This window comes from Tachyglossus aculeatus, chromosome 1, assembly GCF_015852505.1.
Source record: "Tachyglossus aculeatus isolate mTacAcu1 chromosome 1, mTacAcu1.pri, whole genome shotgun sequence".
Taxonomy (NCBI): domain Eukaryota; kingdom Metazoa; phylum Chordata; class Mammalia; order Monotremata; family Tachyglossidae; genus Tachyglossus; species Tachyglossus aculeatus.
The window spans coordinates 95,924,959-95,948,699 of NC_052066.1; the positions used below are offsets into that span (position 1 = coordinate 95,924,959).

Genomic DNA, 23,741 nt, shown 5'->3' on the forward strand with positions numbered 1-23,741 from the left:
TAATATGCCCAGAGCGTTTCTGGACAAAGATAATCCGGGAAGCAGCATGAAGTATGGATTGAAGTGGAGAGAGCCCCAGCATTTCTCAAGAGGGGACTGATGAATGAAACAGTTGTATTTATTTTATTACTGTTTGCAGGGCACTGTACTAAAGCACCTGAGAGAGTATAATAATCAATCAGTTGTATTTATTGAGTGCTTACTGTGTGCAGTGCACTGAACTAAGCGCTTGGGGAGTACAAGTTGGCAACATATAGAGACGGTCCCTACCCAACAGTGGGTTCACAGTCTAGAAGGGGGAGACAGAGAACAAAACCAAACATATTAACAAAATAAAATAAATAGAATAGATTTGTACAAGTAATATAAATAGAGTAATAAATATGTACAAACATATATACATATATACAGGTGCTGTGGGGAAGGGAAGGAGGTAAGGTGGGGGGATGGAGAGGAGGAAGGGGGAGAGGAAGGAGGGGGCTCAGTCTGGGAAGGCCTCCTGGAGGAGGTGAGCTCTCAGTAGGGCCTTGAAGGGAGGAAGAGAGCTAGCTTGGTGGATGTGGGGAGGGAGGGCATTCCAGGCCAGGGTGATGATGTGGGCCAGGGGTCGACGGCGGGACAAGTCAGAACGAGGCACGGTGAGGAGATTAGCGGCAGAGGAGCGGAGGGTGAGGGCTGGGCTGTAGAAGAAGAGAAGGGAGGTGAGGTAGGAGGGGGCGAGGTGATGGAGAGCCTTGAGGCCAAGGGTGAGGAGTTTTTCTGCCTGATGCGTAGGTTGATTGGTAGCCACCGGAGTTTTTTGAGAAGGGGAGTAACATGCCCAGAGCATTTCTGGACAAAGACAATCCGGGCAGCGGCGTGAAGTATGGATTGAAGTGGGGAGAAACAAGAGGATGGGAAATCAGAGAGGAGACTGATACAGTAGTCCAGATGGGATAGAATGAGAGTTTGAACGAGCAGGATAGCGGTTTGGATGGAGAGGAAAGGGCGGATCTTGGCAATGTTGCGGAGCTGAGACCGGCAGGTTTTGGTGACGGCTTGGATGTGAGGGGTGAATGAGAGAGCAGAGTCGAGGATGACACCAAGATTGCGGGCTTGTGAGACGGGAAGGATGGTAGTGCCGTCAACAGTGATGGGAAAGTCAGGGAGAGGGCAGAGTTTGGGAGGGAAGACAAGGAGTTCAGTCTTGGACATGTTGAGTTTTAGGTGGCGGGCAGACATCCAGATGGAGATGTCCTGAAGGCAGGAGGAGATGCGAGCCTGGAGAGAGGGGGAGAGAGCAGGGGCAGAGATGTAGATTTGGGTGTCATCAGCATAGAGATGATAGTTGAAGCTATGGGAGCGAATGAGGTCACCGAGGGAGTGAGTGTAGATTGAGAACAGAAGGGGACCAAGAACCGAACCTTGAGGAACCCCCACAGTAAGGGGATGGGAGGGGGAGGAGGAGCCTGCAAAAGAGACTGAGAATGAACGACCGGAGAGATAAGTGTAGAACCAGAAGAGGAGGGAGTCTGTGAAGCCAAGGTTGGGTAGCGTGTTGAGGAGAAGGGGTAGTTCACAGTGTCGAAGGCAGCTGAGAGGTCGAGGAGGATTAGGACAGAGTATGAGCCGTTGGATTTGGCAAGCAGGAGGTCATTGGTGACCTTTGAGAGGGCAGTTTCTGTGGAATGTAGGGGACGGAAGCCAGACTGGAGGGGGTCGAGGAGAGAGTTGGTGTTGAGGAATTCGAGGCAGCGTGTGTAGACGACTCGTTCAAGGAGTTTGGAAAGGAATGGTAGGAGGGAGATGGGGCGATAACTAGAAGGTGAGGTGGGGTCAAAAGAGGGTTTTTTTAGTATGGGAGAGACATGGGCATGTTTGAAGACTGAGGGGAAGGAACCAGTGGAGAGTAAGCAGTTGAAGATGGAAGTTAAGGAGGGGAGGAGGGACAGAGCGAGAGATTTCATGAGATGAGAGGGAATGGTGGCCAGAGTAGAACTTGAGAGGAGGGAGGAAAGCTCCTCTGAGGATACTGCTGGGAAGGATGGGAGAGTAGCAGAGAGGGTTGAGAGCAGGGGGGTTGGAGAAGGGTAGGGAGTGACTTTGGGGAGATCAGACCTGATGGATTTAATTAATGAAGTAGGAGGCCAGATCGTTGGGGGTGAAGGAAGGAGGAGGGGGAGGAACCGGGGGCCTGAGAAGGGAGTTGAATGTACAGAAGAGCTGCCGGGGATGATGGGCATGGGTGTCAATAAGGGAGGAGAAATAGTTTTGTCTGGCAGAGGAGATGGCTGAGTTAAGGCAGGAAAGGATAAACTTGAGGTGAACGAGGTTGGCGGTGGTTAGACTTTCGCCAGCAGCGTTCGGCAGCTCGAGCATAAGAGCGAAAGAGGCGGACAGTGGCAGTCATTTAGGGCTGTGGGTTAGTGGTATGAGAGTGGCGAAGGGGAAGGGGAGCGAGGGAGTCTAGCTGAGTCGAAAGGGTAGAGTTGAGAGCAGCAATCTGATCATCAAGATAGGGTAGAGAGGAGAGGGAGGTGAGGTGGGGTGTGAGGTGCTCAGAAAGATGGATGGGGTCAAGAGAGCGGAGATCTCTGTGAGGGAGTAATATGAATTTACAAGGGAAAGGAGTGTGAGTGAGGAGGCAGGTGAGAAGATTATGATCAGAGAGAGGGATTTCAGAGTTGGTGAGGGTGGACACAGTGCAGCGGTAGGAGATGAGAGGTCGAGGGTATGACCAAGTTGGTGAGTGGGCGAGGTGGGGTGGAGCAAGAGGTTGGCAGCGTCAAGGAGGCGGGCGGCAGAGGAGTCGCCAGGGATATCCATGTGGATGTTGAAGTCTCCGAGGATCAGAGTAGGCATGGAAAAGGAGAGAAGGAAGGTGAGGAAGGGGTCAAAATCGTTAAAGAAGCTGGAGATGGGGCCAGGGGGGTGGTAAATGACGGCTACAAGAATCTGGAGGGGGTGGTAGAGGCGAATAATGTGGGCTTCAAAGGAAGGGAAGGAAAGGGAAGGGGGAGGAGGGATAGTGCGAAAGCGACATTGGGGGAGCGAGAAGGAAACCGACACCTCCTCCTTTTCCGGTGAGTCTGGGGAAGTGGGAGAAGAAGAGGCCTCCACTGGAGAGAGCAGCAGAAGAGACCGTGTCGTCCGGAGACATTATTATTATTAATAATAATAGTGGTATTTGTTAAGCACTTACTATGTGCCAAGCACTGTTCTAAGCACTGGGGTAGATTCAAGGTAAACAGGTCCCACATGGGGCTCACAGTCTTCGTCCCTGTTTTACAATTGAGGTAACTGAGGCACAGAGAAGGAAATGACTTGCCTGAGGTCACACAGCCGCCATGTGGCAGAGCCAGGATTTATATTGTACTCTCCCAAGCGCTTAGTACAGGGCTTTGCATGCAGTAAGTGCTCGATAAATACAATCGAATGAACAAATGAATGAACCTAAGTCCTTCTGACGCCCAGGCCCAAGCTGTTTCACTGGGCCGTGCTTTTTCTTCACACAACAATATAACAGACTCATTCCCTGCCCACCATGAGCTTACAGTCTAGAGGGGATTGTCCAGCAATACCGCTTGTCATGTCCAGGAGCATTGTCATTTCACCTCCATCTTGACCAGGGAAGTTGACGACGAGGGAACAGGTGAACCGCTCAGTCACTGGACAAGAAGAGAGGTCCTCTGCAGGTCCTGACTGCTCATTGGCTCACAGCCCAGTGTTCCCGCCGCATTATCCATCCCCGGAAAGGATCGGAAACCACCTGTTTTTGTCAGAATGAGTCCGGCTGTCCTGGATGCCGAAGAGCCGGGCTCATGGAGACCCGAGCTACCGTTTCCTCGTGCTGGCCCAGAAGTGCCCACGATTGACAGCTGATTTCCCTTTTTTTAAAATGGTATTTGTTAAGTGTCAAACACCATATCAAACACTGGGGTAGATACAAGTGAATTAGGTTGGACAGAGTCGCTGTCCCGCATGGGGCTCAGAGTCTAAGTAGGAAGGGAAGCAGGAGACATGAGGCACAGGGAAGTTAAGCAACTTGCTGAAGATCAAACAGCAAGTTAGGCAGTCAGGATTAGAACCCAGGTTCTCTAACTTCCAGGCCCGTGCGCTTTCCACCAGGCCATGCTGCTGCTTTCCCTTCCTTTCCCTCCCCCTCTCTTCCCTTCTTCACTACCTTGGCCCCTGCAGGCCCAGTGCCAGCAGTAGTGCCAGCCAGTCTAATAATAATAATGATGATGATTAATAATGGTACTTGTTAAGTGCTTACCGTATGCCTAGCACTGTTATAAGCACTGGGGTAGATACAGGTTACTCAGGTTGGACACAGTCCCTGTCCCACATGGGGCTTGCTTTCTTAATCCCCATTTTACAGATGAGGGAACCAAGGCCCAGAGAAGTGAAGTGACTTGCCCAAGGTCACACAACAGACTGGTGATGGAAGTGGGATTAGAACCTATGTCCTTTTGACTCCCAGGCTCCAACTCTCACCACTAAACCACACAATCTAGGCTCTGGATTCTGCCTGGAGGTACCACGTTGGTAGCAGATGGTGGGACAGGAGTGGCAAAGTAGCCCTTGGTGTAGGTTTGCTGAACCCAGTATTCCAGGATGGCTGGGAACCTGGAGTTCATTGGGGTGGGGGTCTGTATGCTATCTCCTCAGCATCATTTGTTGGGGGCTGCAGGATTTAGATCTGAAGCAGTGCACACTTTCTCCTCAACCACATGTTCAGCAAATCCCACCTGCCCATCACAGACCCTTGTCAGGGTTCACTAGCAGCAAATGACAGAATGTAGACAAAACTACCTCTTAGCCTGGGTCACTCTGGACAAAGCCTGCTGCCGTGATCCAACAGCCCCCCTCCCCTACCAACGTTATAGTGGTATTGTTTTGAATTTCTCTCCAGTAGATCCCTGCTAATGCCTGCCAATAAATATCTGCTTTTGTATGAAACTGTGTGTAAATCTATATTTTCGGATGTTTCATACCAAGAAAGCCCATTTCTCTGAGCTATCCTAATGATTCAGGATGTGCATTTTTGGTGCTTACACATGCACCAATAGGTGAATTTCACCATCACTGGTATCTTTGAGTGAAAGATTGTACTTCCCAAGCGCTTAGTACAGTGCTCTGCACACAGTAAGCACTCAATAAATAAGATTGAAGGAATGAGTTCATTAACGGCATTGACCACTTACTCTGTGCAGAGCACTATACTAAGTACTTTGGAGAGTACAATACAACACTGTTGGTTGACATGTTCCCTGCTCACAATGATCTTATAGTCCAGAAATGTAGCCATCCCTCTCCCCCCCCCCATATAAAATATATGAGAGAGATAAACCCTCCATTATGATGGTTTTTGTTAGACACTCACTGTGTGTCAAGTGGGAGCGCTAGGTTAGATCAAGGTAATCAGGATGGACACAGTCCACGTCCCACATGGGACTTACGGTCTTAATCCCCATTTTGCAGGTGAGGTAACTGAGGCACAAAGAAGTGAAGTGACTTGCCCAGAGTCACAGAGTGGACAAGTGGTGGAGCTGGAATGAGAACCCAGCTTTTTCCAACTCCCAGGCCTGTGCTGTCTCCACAAGCCCATGCGGCTTCCATTCTGAGTACATGAAGAATTTCCATGTGTAGTTAAAGACTTTGACTCGCTAGCCTGGAGAGCCAAATCAACAATTTCAAGGGCCCCAGAGTGAATTATTGGTCTCGGGTAGACCCACCCTTAAAGGGACAGCTTGAATCTGTGCCTTAAAAACCAAACCATGTCCCTCACTTGTGCCAAGGTTCCTGTAGCCTCACCCATCGCCCCAGGTCTCTTCCCCATTAGTGGCTGGGCGCCTTCTAATCCGGTCTCATCTTGTCTTTGATATTTAGGCCCCCAATAAATCTCATCTCCACCCACCCCAGAACTTCATTCTGACCCGGTGCACAATCGGCATTTGTTTGAAACATGCCACATCTTCACTCCTCCCAGCCACTACCACCACAATCACCTGATTTTGTATTGGGAAATAGAAGGGAGTCAGCCTGCCAATGGGAAATGGAGCGGCTCTCTTCAACGAAGGGACTGATTTTGGTCTACTTTTTTCAATCTCTCCTTCTAGTCTGCTTTGATGATGGCTATTATATTCAGGACAGTAGCCTTAAGGTAAACGGAGACCACAGCCGTCTGACCCCCTCCACCCTCAGCCCACATTTAAGGTGAAGTTCAGTTATCGCCCTTCCAATAGGAAATGCCCTTGAGTTATTTTCTTACAGCAGTGATTCCAATCCACTGAGAGTCTCAAGTGTGCTGGCTTCTCCCCTTTCCCAGCTCCTACCTGCACAATGAAGTGTTTTTCAAGCCTGGGCAGGATGTTGTGACTTTGTGCTAACTTGTGTGTTCCATTGCAAAAAACAAGTTCGGAGAAGAATCCGCAGACAAGTTCACATTAAAGATAGCTAACCTAACAAAACCACCAAACTGTGGGCAAAGATGTGAAAGGAATGTTCCCAGGATTAGTGCATGACTTGAAAACCAGTGGTCTGGTGCATATGACAAGGCCATCTGGGCCAGGTTAATCAAACTTAAGGTCGGGAGTGGTTTCTTTTGTTCTTTTGCACCGCCACTCTTCCTGGCTTATATTGATAGGAGCAGAAATGTGGTTAGAGTGAAAGGGTAGATTTCTCGGGGCTTGGCCATTGGCATTCATTCATATTTTTTTAGCGCTTACTGTGTGCAGAGCACTGTACTAAGCACTTGGAAAGTGCAATTCGGCAACAGATAGAGACAATCCCTACCCAACAATGGGCTCACAGTCTAGAAGGGGGAGACAGGCAACAAAACAAAACAAGTAGACAGGCATCAATAGCATCAACATAGATAAATAGAATTATAGATACATGCACAAAATAAGTAGAATAATAAATATGTACAAATGTACACAAGTGCTGTGGGGCGGGGAAGGTGCTGCCCTCTCCCCCCGAACCCATCCAGTAGACTGTCCTCTGTGGTCCCCGGTTTGAAGTGGAATCAGACAGCAGAGTGGCAATCTTCTTGGCACTGCCTAGTCAAGCGTTGCCTAGCTGTAACCCCTCAAAAAGCAGCCTGGCCTAGTGGATGGAGCACAGGCCTAGGAGTCAAAAGGAAATGGCTTCTAATCCCAGCTGCCATTTGTCTGCTGTGTGACCTTGGGCAAGTCACTTGACTTCTCTGGGCCTCAGTTACCGCATCTGTAAAATGGGGATTAAGACTGTGAGCCCCACGTGGGACATGGACTGTCCAACCTGCTTACCTTAGATCTATCCCAGTGCTTAGAACAGTGCCGGACACATAGTAAGTGCTTAACAAATACCATTAAAAAAAACCCCTTAGTAATGAACCTCAAGCAGGTCATTGGCTCCATGAGGAAAAAAAGATGTTTGGGCCAGCCTCCTTCGGATCATGGGGCCATGGCCTAAAGCTGAGGGGTGGCACAGTGGATAGTGGCTGACTGGCCTGGGAGTCAGAAGGTCATGAGTTCTAATCCCAGCTCTGCCACTTGCCTGCTGTATGACCCTGGGCAAGTCATTTTACTTCTCTGTGCCTCAGTTCACTCATCTGTAAAATGGAGCTTGAAACTGTGAGCCCCATGTGGGACAACCTGATCACCTTGTATGCTCCCCAGTGCTTAGAACAGTGCTTTGCACATAGTAAGCGCTTAACAAATGCCGTCATTATTAAATACCACAATTATTATCATTATTATTAGACCCCAACAGCTAATCTTTCTGTCTCCCAGGGCCCATCTCACATGCTTCTTTTCCATCCCCTTTCATTTCACTCAGAATGAAAAGTTGGCACCTAGGGGATGAGGGGCATTCCCAACTGATCTGATAAGGCAAATGGCCCAGCTGCTTGAATTGGACATCCATGAATCATGCTGAGTCTGGCTGACTCCTTGGGTTCACCCCTTCTTGAAACTCTATCCCACCTTGGCTTCACTGATACTGGCCTCTCTTGGTTCTCCTATCTCTCTGACTGCCCCTTCTCAGCCTCTTTTGCAGGCTCCTCTTCTGCCTCGCACCCTCTGACAGTGGGGGTCCCTCAAGGCTCCATTCTGGGTCCTCTTCTGTTCTCTATCTACACCCACTCCCTTGGAGAACTCATTCGCTCCCTTAGCTTCAACTATCATCTCTGTGCGGATGATTCCCAAATCTGCATCTCCAGCCCTGATCTCTGTCCTTCTCTACAGTCACACATTGCCTCCTGCCTTCAGGACATCTCTACCTCAATGTCCCGCTGACACCTAAAACTAAATTTGTCCAAAATAGAACACCTTTGTCTTTCCACCCAAGCCCCGTCCTCCCCGTGTCTTTCCCATCACTATAGATAATGCCAGTATCCTCCCTGTCTCACAAGCTCGTAACCTTGGTGTTATCCTTGACTCAGCTCTCTCATTCAACCACGAAATACTGTCAGTTTTACCTTGATGTCATCACTAAAATCGGCCCTTTCCTTTCCATCCAAACTGCTACCTCGTCAATCCAAGCACTTATCCTATCTCACTTGTTCGCTGCATCAGCCTCCTTGCTGACCTTCCTGCCTCTTGTCTCTCTCCACCCCATTCCATACTTCATTCTGCTTCCCTGATCCTTTTTTCTAAAAAACAGTTCACCCACGTCTCCCCACTCTATAAGAATCTCCAGTGGTTGCCCATCCAGTTCCACATCAAGGAGAAACTCTGTACCATTGGCTTTAAGGCACTCAATCACCTTGCCCCATCCTTCCTTAACTCACTGATTTCATACTACAGCCCAGCTCACACACTTGGCTTTTCCAGCTTCAGCTTACACACTGGGCCTCAATCTTGTCTATCTCTCTGCTGACCCCTTTCCAGTGTCCTCTCTCCGGCTTGGAACTCCCTCCCCCTCCATATACACCAGACCACCACTCTCCTCACCTTCAACGCCTTATTAAGGTCACATCTTCTCCAAGAGGTCTTCCCCAATTAAGCCCTTTTTTCCCTGACTCTCTCTCCCTTCTGTGGCACCTCAGCACTTGGATCTGTACCCCTTGGGTACTTGATATTAACCCCACCCTCAGCCCCCCAGTACTTTCACACATATCCACGACTTATTTATTTATATTAATGTCTGTCTCCCCCTCTTGACTGTAAGCTTGTGGTGGGCAGGGAATGTATATACCAACTGTTGCATTCTCCCAAGCGCCTAGTACAGTGCTCTGCAAATAGTAAACCTTCGGTAAATGCCATTGATTGATTGACTGATTGGGACTGACCCAAGGCCCTTTTAGAGAGGAAAAGGACGGGGGTAACGAGAGTCTTCCTCTGGCTTCAACTGACCTGGTTCTTGGTTCAGGTCCAGAGATTCTCCTCAGGGCCTCCTCCAGAATTAGTTGAGTGCTCCTTTCCCTCCCCCTGCCTTCCCTCTTACCATGAGTAGGAAGAACTAAGATTCTGGTTCGGGCCAAACTCCAGTGCACTTGGGACCTTGGGGGAGCTTGCAGTCACTGGGGCTGGACTGCATTGCTCCAGCCCAGATTTCCAGGGCCACGTAGTCCCCTGGTGGGGCCAGAGTCAGGTCAGCCTAAGGGATATGGAGGGTCAGTGGGTGTTTGGCTCTCAGTGATTCTTTGGGAGAGGAGATGCCCAGTGGTGGCGAGGGATTCTGTGAGGCAAGTGTGAGGTAAAAGTAGTTGCTCTCCTGCTCCCTGGAAAGACAGTATGCCACCCAAGCTTTGAGTGCAGGACAACCAAGGGAAAGGGGAGCGGTTCATGCCCACCACTGCCCCTGTTGCGTTGTTGTTGCCCGCGGTTGGCTGGGGAGACAGGCCTTTTGTCTGGTCCTCTGGGGCAGACCTACATTAGACCACTAGTGGTAGGCAACTGCTCCAGATGGGTAAACGCTACTGATGGGCCCCAGGACTCTTCCAAGCCAGCCCCTATCTTCTGGGGGTGAAGAGCCCAGACAGCTGGAAGACCCCCACTCTTCCAGTCCCAGAATCCATAGGGTTAGTGGAATAATCGGGTGGCCCGGGGCAGCGCTCGTATTTGTCTTGTGCATACCCAATCTTTTGTCCCTAATCAGCTTTTCACTACCGTTCGTTATTTCGTTCAGTTTTGTTTTTAACCATACGAAGCTCTCATATTAAAAATATTCCATCCAGGCCTTGGCAAATCATACATTTTATCTGCAAAAACTCAGTTTCACGTCACCTTAGTTCTGGGAAGGTGATTTGTGCAATAATCAGGTTGCACAATTCTAGAGAAAAGCTTTTCTTCTTCTGATTTTTATGACTTTGTTGGTTGCAGAGTAAACCTTTCAAGATTGCAGAACTTCCAGGTTCACCTATCACTTGCCGAAACTTGCAGTCTGACCAGTTTAAGCTCAGAGCGCCTGCTCACGTGTTTCAAGGTGAAAGCGGCAGTTGAACCTTAGGTGCTGCCTCGATGTTAGCAGTCTGGATGAAGGGCCTTTTCATTTGGCAGGGTTTCCCCTCCCAAGAGAGGCAGCGTCCAGCCCTGATGACCTTGAGGCCCTGATCGAGTGTGGTATTTGGAATGCTTTAGGAGTGTTATTTTCTTCCTAATTTTTGCAGATCATAAGCACACCACAGAGACTAACCGGTTCAGGGAGTGTTCTGATTGGGAGTCCATATACCCCAGCGCCCGCGATGGTCACTCAGACGCACATAACAGAAGCCACCAGCTGGGTTCCAGGGTAAGGTGCTCGTGGATTACCGTTGTGGAATTTCAAGGTCAAGGAGGCCATTTTGATTTGGCGTCCCATCTCTGACTTTGCCTTTTGTGTCCTCCTGGTTCGGCAGCAATTTCCCTGAGGCCTGTGCGGCTCCAAGGGGTGTGTTCCCTTCAGAATCACCTGCCTTTTTTATGTCTGAAATGTGAAACAACATGCAAGAGTGACTTCACCCAGGTTCACGTTGCCTCCCCCTTTATACGTGGGCTTGTGAAAACACACCGAGAGCAAGAGAAAGGCAGGAACACATTAATGTAATTAACCTAAGGCCATACCTTCCTCTTGGTAACTTTGTCTCTTACCGGTGAGTCATCTTCTCATTTACCAGTTGGCCAAGAGAGCTTGGGCCCAGTGAATGGAAACTGGCTTTTCTGACTTCTCTTCCCTGTTCTAGGAGGGCCCGCTCCCAGAAGGGATCAAAGTTTTGAGGTGTCAGAGTTTTGAGGTATTCAGGCAGCACTCTCTCTCTCTCTCTCTCTCTCTCTCTCTCTCTCTCTCTCTCTCTCTCTCTCCCTCTCCCTCTCCCTCTCCCTCTCCCTCTCCCTCTCCCTCTCCCTCTCCCTCTCCCTCTCCCTCTCCCTCCCTCCACCCCCCCCCGCCCCCCATCCTCTCTCCTCCCACACTACAACCCAGGCCACACACTTTGCTCTTCTAATTCCTACCTACTCACTGGACCTCACTCTCGCTTCTCTCAGCGTCAGCCCCTTGCTCACATCCTCCTTCCTGCCTGGACCTCTTTCCCCTTCCCTATACAACAGACCACCACTCTTCTCATCTTCTAAGACTTACTCATTTTTCATGGTATTTGTTAAGTGCTTACAATGTGCCAGGCACTGTACTAAGCGCTGGGGTAGATACAAGCTAATCAAGTTGGACACTGTCCTTGGCCCACATGGGTGTACAGGCGTAATCCCCATTTTACAGATGAAGTAACCAAGGCACAGAGAAGTGAAGTGACTTGTCCAAGGTCACACAGTAGACAAATGGAGGATCCGGGATTAGAACCCAGGTCCTTCTGTCTCCCAGGCCCTTGCTGTATCCATTAGACCATAGTGCTTCTTCTTATCATTTTTATAATTATCATTATTATTATCTTATTATGTACTTGTTAAACATTTACTATGTACCAAGCACACTGCTAAGCACTGAGGTGGATACAAGGTAATTATTTTGGAGACAGTCCCTGTCCCATATTGGGGTTCGCAGTCTGAATAGGAGGGAGTCAGGTTTTACCACCCCATTTTTCAGTTAAGGAAACTGAGGCACAGAAAAGTTAAGTGACATGCAGGCCACACAGCAGACAAGTGGCAGAGCCAGGATTAGAACGCAAGTCCTCTCGCTCCCAGGCCGGTGCTCTTTACACTCAGCCATTCTGCTCCTCTGAAAAAAAAGCCTTACTAAAATAGTAACTCCTCCAAGAAGCCTTCCCTGCCTAACTTCTCATTTCCTCAGTCCACTTTCCCTCCCTTCTGTGTCACTTAAGTCTGAACCCCCTAAGCACTGTGATACTCAACCCACTCCCACAGCGAGTACGTACATATCCTTATACTCTTCTGTTTCCGTTAACTTTAATTCATTTCAATATCTGTCTCCCCCACCAGATTGTAAATTCCATGAGGACAGAGAACATATCTACCAAACTCTGTTGTATTGTCCTCTCCCAAGCCTTTAGTGCAGTGTTCTGCATACAGTAAGCACTCAATAGATACTGATTGATCAATCCAAATTAAAAAGTGAATTTAGCCAGGCTTATTTCATGTTTTTAGACCAAAGATGCCTAGAGCAGGAATTGCTCACCCATAACATGAACTAGCCCAAGGTTAAGTTTGGAATTTTTCCTGTCTGATGTTCTTATTTTTCATTAAAGGAAAATATTGTCTAATCTGTTTGCATGGGCTCTAAGAAATGCGTTGTTATTCAAGCCCTTGCAAAGATTCATCATTCTATGATACTTTGTACTGAATTAACCCCCTGTCTCCCTCAGGATCCGGAGCACCATGTGTTCATTGTGAAAGCTCACTGGCCTTGCAGAGAGAGCCCTGAAACGCAGTTTAGCTCGGTCAGCTTGACATATGCATTGGCCGGGCCCCATTTCCCACCTCCAGTCATCCCCACCGCCTTCTCCTGGGGGGAAGTGTCCCGCCTCCCATGAGCAGAGCATGGCCTAGTGGAAGATGGCACAGAGCGTTTGGGATCAGATTGGGTCGAAGCGTCAGGCAGAGTAAGGGGCGACCCCAGTACCAAAGCCACAGCCTCGGTTTAGGTTGCCGCACGGAAGGACTATCCGGTCACACCGCGGGCTTCCAACCCTCTGCCTGCCTGATGAGCGATCAAGTCCCTTTCCACAGCCAGCAGTGTCCTCAAGGACAACTGCCATTGAACCCCAAACACAGATTCTCCCCAAAAGCAAACACAAAGGGCAAGGCAGAATCCACTGCGTCCATCATTAGCTCAGACCCGAAGCTTCTCAGGCCCTAAGCCCTGGGCTTAGGGCGGTTCACAGGATTTACATTTCTAATAATACAGTTCTTCATCCAAAATAATAATAAGGAGAAGAATGTTGGTATTTGTTAACCGCTCACTTATGTGCCAAGTACTAGGCTAGATAAAAGATAATTTGGTCGGCACAGTCCCTATCCCACATGGGATGCACAGTCAGAAACATAAAAAATGGTGCATTTTCAGCTTCCAATTCATCTAAGCCTGTAAAGAATCCAGCTCCTACATCACCAGGAAAATAATCTCATAGTGCAGAGCTCTTTCCTGTGAACCCGACCACTTTGTCAGCCCAGATTCAACCGGGAGGGTACTTGTGTGGTGCCATGCCTGATGTGCTGAATAGTGAGGTGACTTCTCTGAAGTCATGCAACAATTATGCAGAACAGCAGGTGGTCTTTGACTTCCATTTCCATGCTCCATCTTCTGCGTGACTTCTTTTTTTTTTAAATAGTATTTGTTAAGTCCTTACTATGTGCCAGGCGCTGTACTAAGCATTGGGGTAGATCCAAGCTAATCAGGTTGGACATGGTCCCTGTCCCTCATAAGGCTCACAGTCTTAATCCCCATTTTACTGTTGAGGTAACTGAGGCCCAGAGAAGTTAAGTGACTTGCCCAGAGAACACACAGCAGACAGGCGGCGAGGCCGGAATTAGAATCCAGGTTCTTCTGACCCCTGGGCCTGTGCTCTGTCTGCTAGGCCATACTGCTTCTCTTCCTCTCTGTGGGGGATGATGATGCTTTTCAGTTTCCATTGAAAATGGCAGACAAGGTTCATTCTGAGTCCTGTGGATGGAAAACCTGGCCAAAGCCATGGATTCTGTGACTAGTGGTTGGTGCAGCGCCATTCACACTCATGTCCCCGCCAATCATGTCCTTCATGATATGTACAGGATATGTACTTCAACCCATAGAGGTAAAAGATTACCGTGCAGTGCATTTTCAGAACCAGTAGAATTTTTGAAGACAAAATCCAGCACTGTGGCTAGGCGTGTCAGCCGAAGGTAGTCTCTGGGCGGCAAAGTACAGAAGTTTGCAAGAGCCTGGGATTAGAATCAGAAGCCCCAGCTTCAAGCCCCACTCTCCCTTTGGCTGCCCGGGTGAGTCAGCTCACCGCTCTGGGTTCCGTTCCCCCTCCCCTGCCCTGCCTGGCCTAATTGCCGTGGGATGTTATTAGAATTAAGGTTGATATGGGGCTCTGAGCTTTTTGGAGGAAAGTTTAAATACAAGATGTGGTTTATTATTCTATTTCCTCGTGCCCATCTGCAGTTTTGTAAATTCCCACTTTCCTTTTCAGAAGTTATCGTTATAATAATAATAATAATAATGTTGGTATTTGTTAAGCGCTTACTATGTGCAAAGCACTCTTCTAAGCGCTGGGGTAGATACAAGGTAATCAGGTTGTCCCATGTGGGGCTCACAGTCTTCATCCCCATTTTACAGATGAGGGAACTGAGGCCCAGAGAAGTGAAGTGACTTGCCCAAAGTCACACAGCTGACAAGTGGCGGAGCCGGGATTTGAACCCACGACCTCTGACTCCAAAGCCCGTGCTCTTCCCACTGAACCACGCTGCTTCTCTGTACCACGCTCAAATCTGTTTTCATGCTCTGATAAACTGTCAATCAATCAGTCATATTTATTGAACACTTATTGTGTGCCGAGCACTGTAATGAACGCTTGGGAGAGTACACTATAATAGAGTTGGTAGACACGATCCTTGCCCGCATTGAGCTTACGGTCTAGCAGACTAGGAGTGGACAGGAGAAGACTTCTTTCTCATGCCTGAAGAAGTTATTTTTAAGCTTTCAAGGATTTTCAATATCTTAGGTGAATTTTATTTTTCCAAAATATTTGGTGGATGTTTTTTATTTAGTCTTCAGGGCTTTAATTTTTATTTGAACTCCCTTACAAGAGAACTTACATGAGTGTACAATTATGGAAATCATCAAGTAGAGCTTTTTAAGTTTATGGTTTTGCAGAATAGGATCTAGAATATTTAGTTCTTAAAGATTCAGGATTCATGAATCAGTATTTAGCGACCGAAAAGATAATATAAGATAATTCATTCTGGAGGCTATTGAGGAAATGTTGATCTTCCACATGAGAAATTTCCATCTTTTGCCAAAACAGTTGCCAGCAATTTTTTTGCAGCTTATAAATCCTGGCTCCACCACTTGTCTGCTGTGTAACCTTAGGCAAGTCACTTAACTTCTCTGTGCCTCAGTTACCTCATTTGTAAAATGGAGATTGAGACTGTGAGCCCCATGTGGGACAGCCCCAGAGCCTAGAACATTGTTTGGCACATAGTAAGCGCTTAACAAATACCGTAATTATTATTATTTATTAAATGGTCTAGTTAAGCCCCCAATAGACCTGATAAGCCTGCATTAAGGCCCTATTTTCTAGACTTAAAAATGGGACGAGAAGCAGTGTGATCCAATGTGGAAAGAAGACAGGTCTGGGAGTCAAAGGACCTGGGTTCTAATCTCGGCTCTGCCACTTACCTGCTTTGTCACCTTGGGCAAGTGACTTCTGTGTGTCTCATTTTGGGGGAGACAGAGCTACCTAGGTATACTGGGTTGGTGTTTTTTCTCTAGGAAGCAGTTAATAACCCCGTTCTCTGGGGAGAATGAGAGCATGACAGCTCTGACGCCTCATTAATTTCCCAATAGCAGGAGCAACTCCATATTCTCACCAACTGCCACCCTGTCTTTCGTCTCCACCACGCCTAATTCTGTTACGGTGGGTGACGTGGTGGGAGGACCCTTCTGCCATGGGGCTGAAGTCCAAACCTAATAATAATAATAAAGAAACAATAATGATATCTGGTAAGCCCTTACTCTGTGCCAGGCACTGTTCTAAGCACTGGGGTAGACGCAAGGTAATCAGGTTGGACACAGTCCCTGTCCCATCTGGGAATCACAATCTTAATCCTCATTTGACAGAGGAGGGAACTGTGGCATGGAGGAAGTGAAGTGACTTGCCCAAGGTCACACAGCAGACAAATGGCAGAGCTGGGATTTGAACCCAGGTCCTTCTGACTCATGGGCCTGTGCTCTGCCCATTAGGCCACACTGCTTCTTGGGTAGCAGTGCAGTGGAGCAGAGCAGAACCTCACCCTGGTAACAAGGCTGGTCCTAGAGACTGCCCTCATTTCCTCCACTCCCACAGCTACTTTAGCGTAATAATAATAATAATAATAATGGCATTTATTAAGCACTTACTATGTGCAAAGCACTGTTCTCAGCGCTGGGGAGGTTACAAGGTGACCACGGGGGGCGCTCACAGTCTTAATCCCCATTTTACAGATGAGGTAACTGAGGCACAGAGAAGTTAAGTGACTTGCCCAAGGTCACACAGCTGACAATTGGCGGAGCCGGAATTCGAATCCATGACCTCTGACTACAAAGCCCAGGCTCTTTCCACTGAGCCACGCTGCTTCTCCAGGGTTTCTAGCATGACTACCAAAATACCGCATGCCAGCATTGGTAGTGTGTGGGGAGGGCAGCTTCCCTGAGGCCCTGCTTTGCATAGATCCTGGGTATGATTGCAAAACTCAACAACCTCCTTCTTCCTCCCTGGCCTGGCCTGGTAGCAGTTCCACGGTATCAAATGAGTCCCAGTTCATGCTTGGCTAAAGCAGCCACCTAATTGGAAACTGCTTAGGTTTGAATGGAATGGACTTTGCAATAGCTGGAGAGCTGGAAAAGATGAAGTTGGGGATGGGACTAGTCCAAACTCTAGAGTAGGAGGGGATGGGAGTAGTTGGGACTTGATCTGGAAAATTTCTCTATTCTCCTTCTAATTGGCTCTAAGGTTCTGACAGCTTGTTGAACCCAGGAGAGTTGTGTCATAGATATCACTTCATTTCCCAGAAGTGGCCCTCGCTGAGAAATATTTAAATTCTCGGAGAATGGTCTGTCCTGACAGCTTGAACCTGGGGTAAAATTGTTACAGTTCACATAAATATGACTACCCTGATTTTAAAGAGGCCGTTAAACTGCAAATGCATTCCTCTGCCCCTTGGCTTATATTTTATTCTTGGGTCCAATTTTCTGTTTAATTCCACCCAGGTAGGAATGAAGACAGATTAAAAGGTGCTCTTCACTAAGATCTTAGTTATCGCAATATCTGAGAGCAACATTTGAAAGCAAACAAGCCATGAAGTTTCTTTTTTGTTTTACTTTAAAATTGTTTTCTTTCCTTCACCCTAGGGACAGAAAACGGCCTCGGGAGTTTATAGACTCGGACTTTTCCGAAAGGTGAGTGGGGCTGAAATTTAATGGCGTGGCAGGATAAAGATACGAGAGTTCGGGACCCTGGCCTGAAAGTTACTCCTTTGACTTCTCTCGGCCTTTTCACTCTGGGATGATCCTCCCTGGAGGTTCTGGATTCCCATTCCAGGCAGGGAAACCTTGGGGATGATCATTCCCAAGCAAATGGTCAGTTGCCTGGGCTCCCTCCCCACTAACCACCCAGTCCAAGCTGGGCTCAAAATGGCCCGTGAGAGAGGATCTCTCTCTCCTTTTGTGATAACTTCCTTATCACCCTGAATCCGATAGCCAAATCAAGCAAGATTTAGAGAAATGCCATTCAACGTACGTCTGGCAGTAACCTAAAACTTGTCTATTCTTCCTGAGGGAACATGCCTGGCACTTTTATTTTGTTCGTGTATACAATTGCTAGGCGGAAGGTGGATCAAGATAGAAGGAGTGGTGATAGTAGTCATTAGGTGTCTACTGCGTGCAAAGCACTGTGCCGATCACTGGGAAAGAAGAACACAGATGAGATAGAGAACTGGTCCCTGGACCCCAAGGTTGCCCGAGATCTAAGCGTGAGGTCAGGAGGGGGTTGCCACAGACCCCTGCGGAAGGATGAAATAAAAAAATATAAAAAGCAGGGAGGATGATAGAGTAAAACAGCGTTATGTTTTAGTGACACTCTTCAGTAAGCTTCAGCTATAATGCAAGTTCTGGGTGTGCTTTTTGTCCCCACTGAGACAGCCACACTAGGTGTAGCAGTGTGCTCTGGCCACCTCTTACTACTTTCCCCTTCTGAGGAAGAAGCAGAAAACTTACTTGTTGATAGCCTACTGGAGCGCTGGTCTCTGGACTTCCACAAGACCACTTTTTTTTTTTTTTAATGGTATTTATTGACTGTGTGCCAGGCACTGTACTAAGCACTGGGGTAGATATGTAAAAGAATCGGGTTGGACATGGTTCCTGTCCCATATAGTACTCACAGTCTTAATCCCCATTTTACAGATGAGGGAACTGAGACCCAGAGAAGTGAAGTGACTTACCCAGGGTCACACAGCAGACAGGTGGCAGGGCCAGGATTAGAATCCAGGTCGTCTATTTCCCAGGCCCATGCTCTTCCCACTAGACTGGTCTGTTTTCCAATTCTCCAATTTCCAATTCCAATTCATTCATTCAGTCGTATTTATTGAGTGCTTACTGTGTGCAGAGCACTGTACTAGGCGCTTGGGAAGTACAAGTTGGCAACATAATTCATGGAGAAGCAGCGTGGTTCAGTGGAAAGAGCATGGGCTTTGGAGTCAGAGGTCATGGGTTCAAATCCCGGCTTCGCCACTTGTCAGCTGTGTGACTTTGGGCAAGTCACTTAACTTCTCTGGGCCTCAGTTCCCTCATCTGTAAAATGGGGATTAAGACTGTGAGCCCCCCGTGGGACAACTTATCACCTTGTAACTTCCCTAGCGCTTAGAACAGTGCTTTGCACATAGTAAGCGCTTAATAAATACCATTATTATTATTATTATGTCTGCTGTGTGACCTTGGGCAGGTCACTTCACTTCTCTAAGCCTCAATCACCTCATCTGCAAAATGGGGATTAAGACTGTGATTCCCCACATAGGCCAACCTGATCACCTTGTATTCCCCCGAGTGCTTAGAACAGTGCTTTGCACATAGTAAGCGCTTAACAAATGCCGTCATTATTATTATTATTATTCTCTCTGGGTCTATGGCATTGCATGCATGGAGCCCTGCATTTCAGGAAGCCAGCAGATAAGATGACTGTTTCTCTTTGTTCCCCTCCCTCCCCCAATGCTTCTGCAAGTGGTGTGGGCAAGGGAAGTGTGGAGGGGTGACCAGGCTGTAGGCCTGGGCATGTAGTGCTGTGTTTTGTCATGGAGACCTGTATCTTGGGAGGCTAGCGGGAGGCTAGCAGTACACAGCTCTGTGTATAGTACAGCTGATTTCCTCTGGTGCTCTAGAAACCTAACAAGTACCCCACAGCACTTATGAACATAGCCCTAATTTATTTATATTAATGTCTGTCTCCTCCTCTAGACTGTAAGCTTATCATGGGCAGGGAATGTGTTTACCAACTCTTTTCTGTCGTACTCTCCCAAGTGCTTAGTACAGTGCTCTGCACACAGTAAGCGTTTAAAAAAATACCACAGATTGACTGATTTGAAGCCCAGCCATAGGTTTTAGCAGACCCTCTTCCTGTGCTCCTCTGCTGTTCAGATTGTGGTGACAGGGTTCTAGGAGGTGCGCATCTTTCTGCCGTAGGTTTAGTGAGAAACCAGGTAATAGGCTGGGTTTAGGGAGAGACTAGTCAGAAAGTGCTTGTTCCTCAGTTGGTTTCAAATTCAGTTTGCCCAGTGGATGCACACTGTGTGATTTGATTTTGGTTTAAGTGGTGCCTTGCTCTGTCATATGCTGCCCCTCAAGATGGCAACAGCCGGGAATCTCTAAAAATAGACTGATGATATAAACTGTTATACTCTTTTTCCCTGTTGGAGTTCAGGTGTTGGAAGCTATGTCAGTCCCCCCAATCAATCCCAGATTGTCCAATCCATTTTTGATAAAAACTTGTAATAAAGGATGAAATGCCTGACAGGAAATTATTTGAACATGATCCGCTAACATGAGAAGCTCTCGGGCTGTAATTTTTTCTTTATGGTATTTGTCAAGCACTTACTATATGCCAGGTGCTGCACTAAATACTGGAGTAGATGCAAGCTAATCAGGTTGAACACAGTCCCTGTCCCATGTGGGGCTCACAGTCTTAATCCCCATTTTAGAGATGAGGGAACTGAGGCCCAGAGAAGTGAACTGACTTGTCCAAGGTCATCCAACAGACAAGTGGCAGAGCCGGGACTAAAACCTAAGCCCTTCTGACTCCTAGGCCTGAGCTCTATCCACTAAGCCACACTGCTTCTTAAGCTCTAAAACCTTCTGTGGCATATATCTTGGAGTTGGCATTTTCACTTAACAAGATGCCGAGGTTTTGACCACTGCCTTTCTCTTAGTTGATTTTTCAAAAGATGTGACCTGAATTGCCAGAGTCTACTTGGGGAAAGATTTATCACTTTAGAATTTATCGATGATTGAGTTGAAAGTAGTCACTTTTGGGCAGGTAGGCCTGCTCTCTGACTGTTTCATGTCACGTGAAGCAGCACTGATCATCTCAACCCAGTCTGTGCTAATCATCTAGCTTCTCACAATCAGGACTTGCAGGGCCAGGAAACCTGTGTTCAGTGGTGCGGAGTGGTTTCGTGGCATTATTGAAGCGAGACAGTCTCCTGGTTCAGTCCATCATGTAGTCCACTTTCCCTCTCAGGTTTAGAAGCCAAATATTTCAGGCTTTTCTTCTGAGTACCTAACAGAGAAACAAGTGGCCTCCCATGTGGTTGATTCCGAACGCACTGCCTATAAACTCGTTGCTTGGGGTGGCCCTCAGCTTGGCCACCATCTTTGGATCCCGTTCCCAGACAGGCCTGTCTCCACTTCCTGGGAAAGCCTCAAACATCCTCATTCAAGCCCAAGCTGGCCGCTCCCTGAACAGGAGACTTCCTGAGGACTGGTCTGGTTCCCTCATCCCGACTGCCTCCAAAATCCTTGCTTTGTTAGCTGTTTCTTCAGCCAAAAGAGGTTTGGAAGGTACAGATGATCTAAGAACCCCAAAAAATCCAGGAAAGCACTAAGGTTTCTTGGTTACTCAACATAATATTGTGAAAATGATCAAAGAGCAATAGATCTCATGGGTCCTTTAGAAGTCATCATCATCATCAGTGGTATTTATTGAGCTATTACCCTGTGTAGAGCACTTAGGACAGTGCTAAGCACTACGTAGCGACAGTAAATTCATTCATTCATTCAGTCGTATTTATTGAGTGCTTACTGTGTGCAGAGTACTGTACTAAGCTCTTGGGAAGTGCAATGAATCTCTGCCCAAGAGATATCAATGTCCAAACAGAAATACCCTAGTAAATTAACCTACAACAAAAGATTGGACTCTAATCACTGTGGAATCTTCTTACCCAGTTCCTGCTAATGAAGTGTTCCTGGATGATACAGTCTGATTTTCCATTTTATGCCTAAAAAGTTTCCATGGAAAAAATTTTGGTAATTGGTACTTTGAAAAAGGCTTTAGAGTCCCTTAGAGATTTCCTAAAATAGAATGTCCTTATGAGATATATCACTTCTCATTCTTCTGGGCTTCCTAGGCCTCTGAACTTTTTGTGCAGTATTCCAGCTCCCCCACCCCAGATTCAGAGGAAAAAATGGTTTGGGATATTTTTAAGCGGGAATTTTCTTTAAAAGATTTATATCTTAGTGACAGAACAGATATCGATCAATCATTTAGCAGGACGCAGACACACACACATATTTGTGGTTTTGTGGGCGGGGAATGTGTCTACTAATTCTGTTATAGTCTCCCAAGTGCTTAGAATAGTGCTGTGCACCTAGTAAGCACTCAGTAAATACCATTGACCTATGTGTGTGTGCGTGTGCATGTGTGTGTATGTAAGTGTATTCACCTTCAGGGTTTGAAGGTAATACTGTTAATGGTGACTGGTCATTGAGAGCAAGTATGGCTGATAAGACATTTGATAATCCCACATTGTGGACATGTAAAAATTTTCCCGTGCTGTGCCATGATTGGTACCCTTTTCTTTTTTCTTAGTATTGTGAATTTATCGAAGCCTCCATCCGAAGGCAGTCACCCAATTTAAAATTGTGATTCACCAGGCTAGTCTGGGATCCACTGCCGTCTTCCAGTTTTCTGTGACTGAAGTTCCCTTCACTATGTCTTTACAAAGTTTCTCTCTCCTTCTGGTTTTGCGTTTCCACATGTCAGCAAACAGCAGCTGTTCAGAGTCCTTCCATGTTGTGCTGAACAGTGGGTATTATTTTGACTGTGTTCCAGGACCTCATTATGTGTGATCCTATCTTTCTATTTGATATTGTGTGGCCCACAAGAAGGTATTAATGGAACTGTTCCAGAACTTGTATGAGGAGTCTGTGGAAAGTTCAGGTCTTGAAATTTTTCCAGAGATGACCATCACAGTTGTCCTATAGACCTTCAGTTTGATCTGAAATCTGATGCCACGATAGTGCCACACTGTACTGCCATTCTCCCAGTGAACATACTAACCTTCCTTGTTGGTTTTCTCTTTCTTTGCTACAGCTAATTATTGGACTGTGAGCTACCTAGGTTGTGAAATTCAGCAACAGCATTCAACTTGATCAGTAATGGCTCCATAAGAAGCAGCGTGGCCTAATGGATAGAGTAGGGGGCTGGGAATCAGAATGACCTGGGTTCTAATCCTGGCTCTGCCACTTGTCTTCTGCGTGATCTTGGGCAAGTCACTAAACTGTTCCTCAGTTCTCTCATCTGTAAAATGTAGATTAAGATACCGTGAGCCCCGTGTGGGACCTGGACCATGTCCAACCTGATTAGCTTGTGTCTACCCAGCACTTAGTACAGTGCCTGGTGCATAGTGCTTAACGAATACCAATAATGGCGATTCCGGGCACAAGAGAATGCAATAACTGTAGCCTTAGTCATGTAAATTATCAGGCCACAGAGCTTTCTGAAAAGTGAATCCTCATCAATATGCCTTTTTGGGTGTTTGTTACTAAGAGTCTTCAGTGAATAAGGAGCTTCTCTATCAGTGATTCAAGGATGTTCAATGATGCTGTTTGACTCCCCAGCTGGGCGAATTTCCCAGAGGATGAGGAGCGTATTCTGAAGCCAGTTTCCTTTGTGTCCTAGAACACGCTTGGGTAAAATAGGTCGAGCAAGACCCAACCACCTACACAAGCCATTGGTATTAAGAAACGATCAGATCGGGCCCCTCCAGTTTCATAGTAGGTCACATCATTGTGGAATAATCTCGGGTCTTGATAAATTTGTCCAAATAGCTAAAGCTTTTTAGTAGTTTCCGGATCCCATGTCTAGTGATGGTATCAGATATTTTTTGGATGGCCTACAAACCCAGCTAGATCTTGGTGTTTCCTGCCCTTCTTAGTATCTGATGTGCAACAAAAATCAGACTATCCTCAGCTGGCTCTGAAGCCATATTGCAGTTTTGGTGTTGCTTGGTTAATGATGTTCATCAGTAATCAGGTAGAGATTTTCCCTAGTGTTCTTGACTAGATTTTAGACACTGTTGCATTGTACTCTCCCTAGTGCTTAATACAGCGCTGTGCACACAGTAAGCACTCAATAAATGCAATCGATTGACTGACTAGGC

General features: G+C 47.2%; 1 protein-coding gene across 7 annotated transcripts in view; it reads left to right on the top strand.

The window, feature by feature from the left end:
* The window catches only part of TFDP2 (transcription factor Dp-2), a 189,095-nt gene that overhangs the window by 144,006 nt on the left and 21,348 nt on the right, over positions 1-23,741 (top strand). For 5 of the 7 annotated variants that reach the window (XM_038742897.1, XM_038743019.1, XM_038742989.1 and 2 more), the window contains exons 5-6: positions 10,577-10,698; positions 17,446-17,493. In XM_038742897.1, the coding sequence (XP_038598825.1) occupies positions 10,577-10,698; positions 17,446-17,493 (170 nt within the window). Of the gene's footprint in view, positions 1-10,576; positions 10,699-10,901; positions 11,039-17,445; positions 17,494-23,741 lie in introns of those variants that run through there. The other 2 variants (XM_038743116.1, XM_038743088.1) reach the window with 2 other exon arrangements.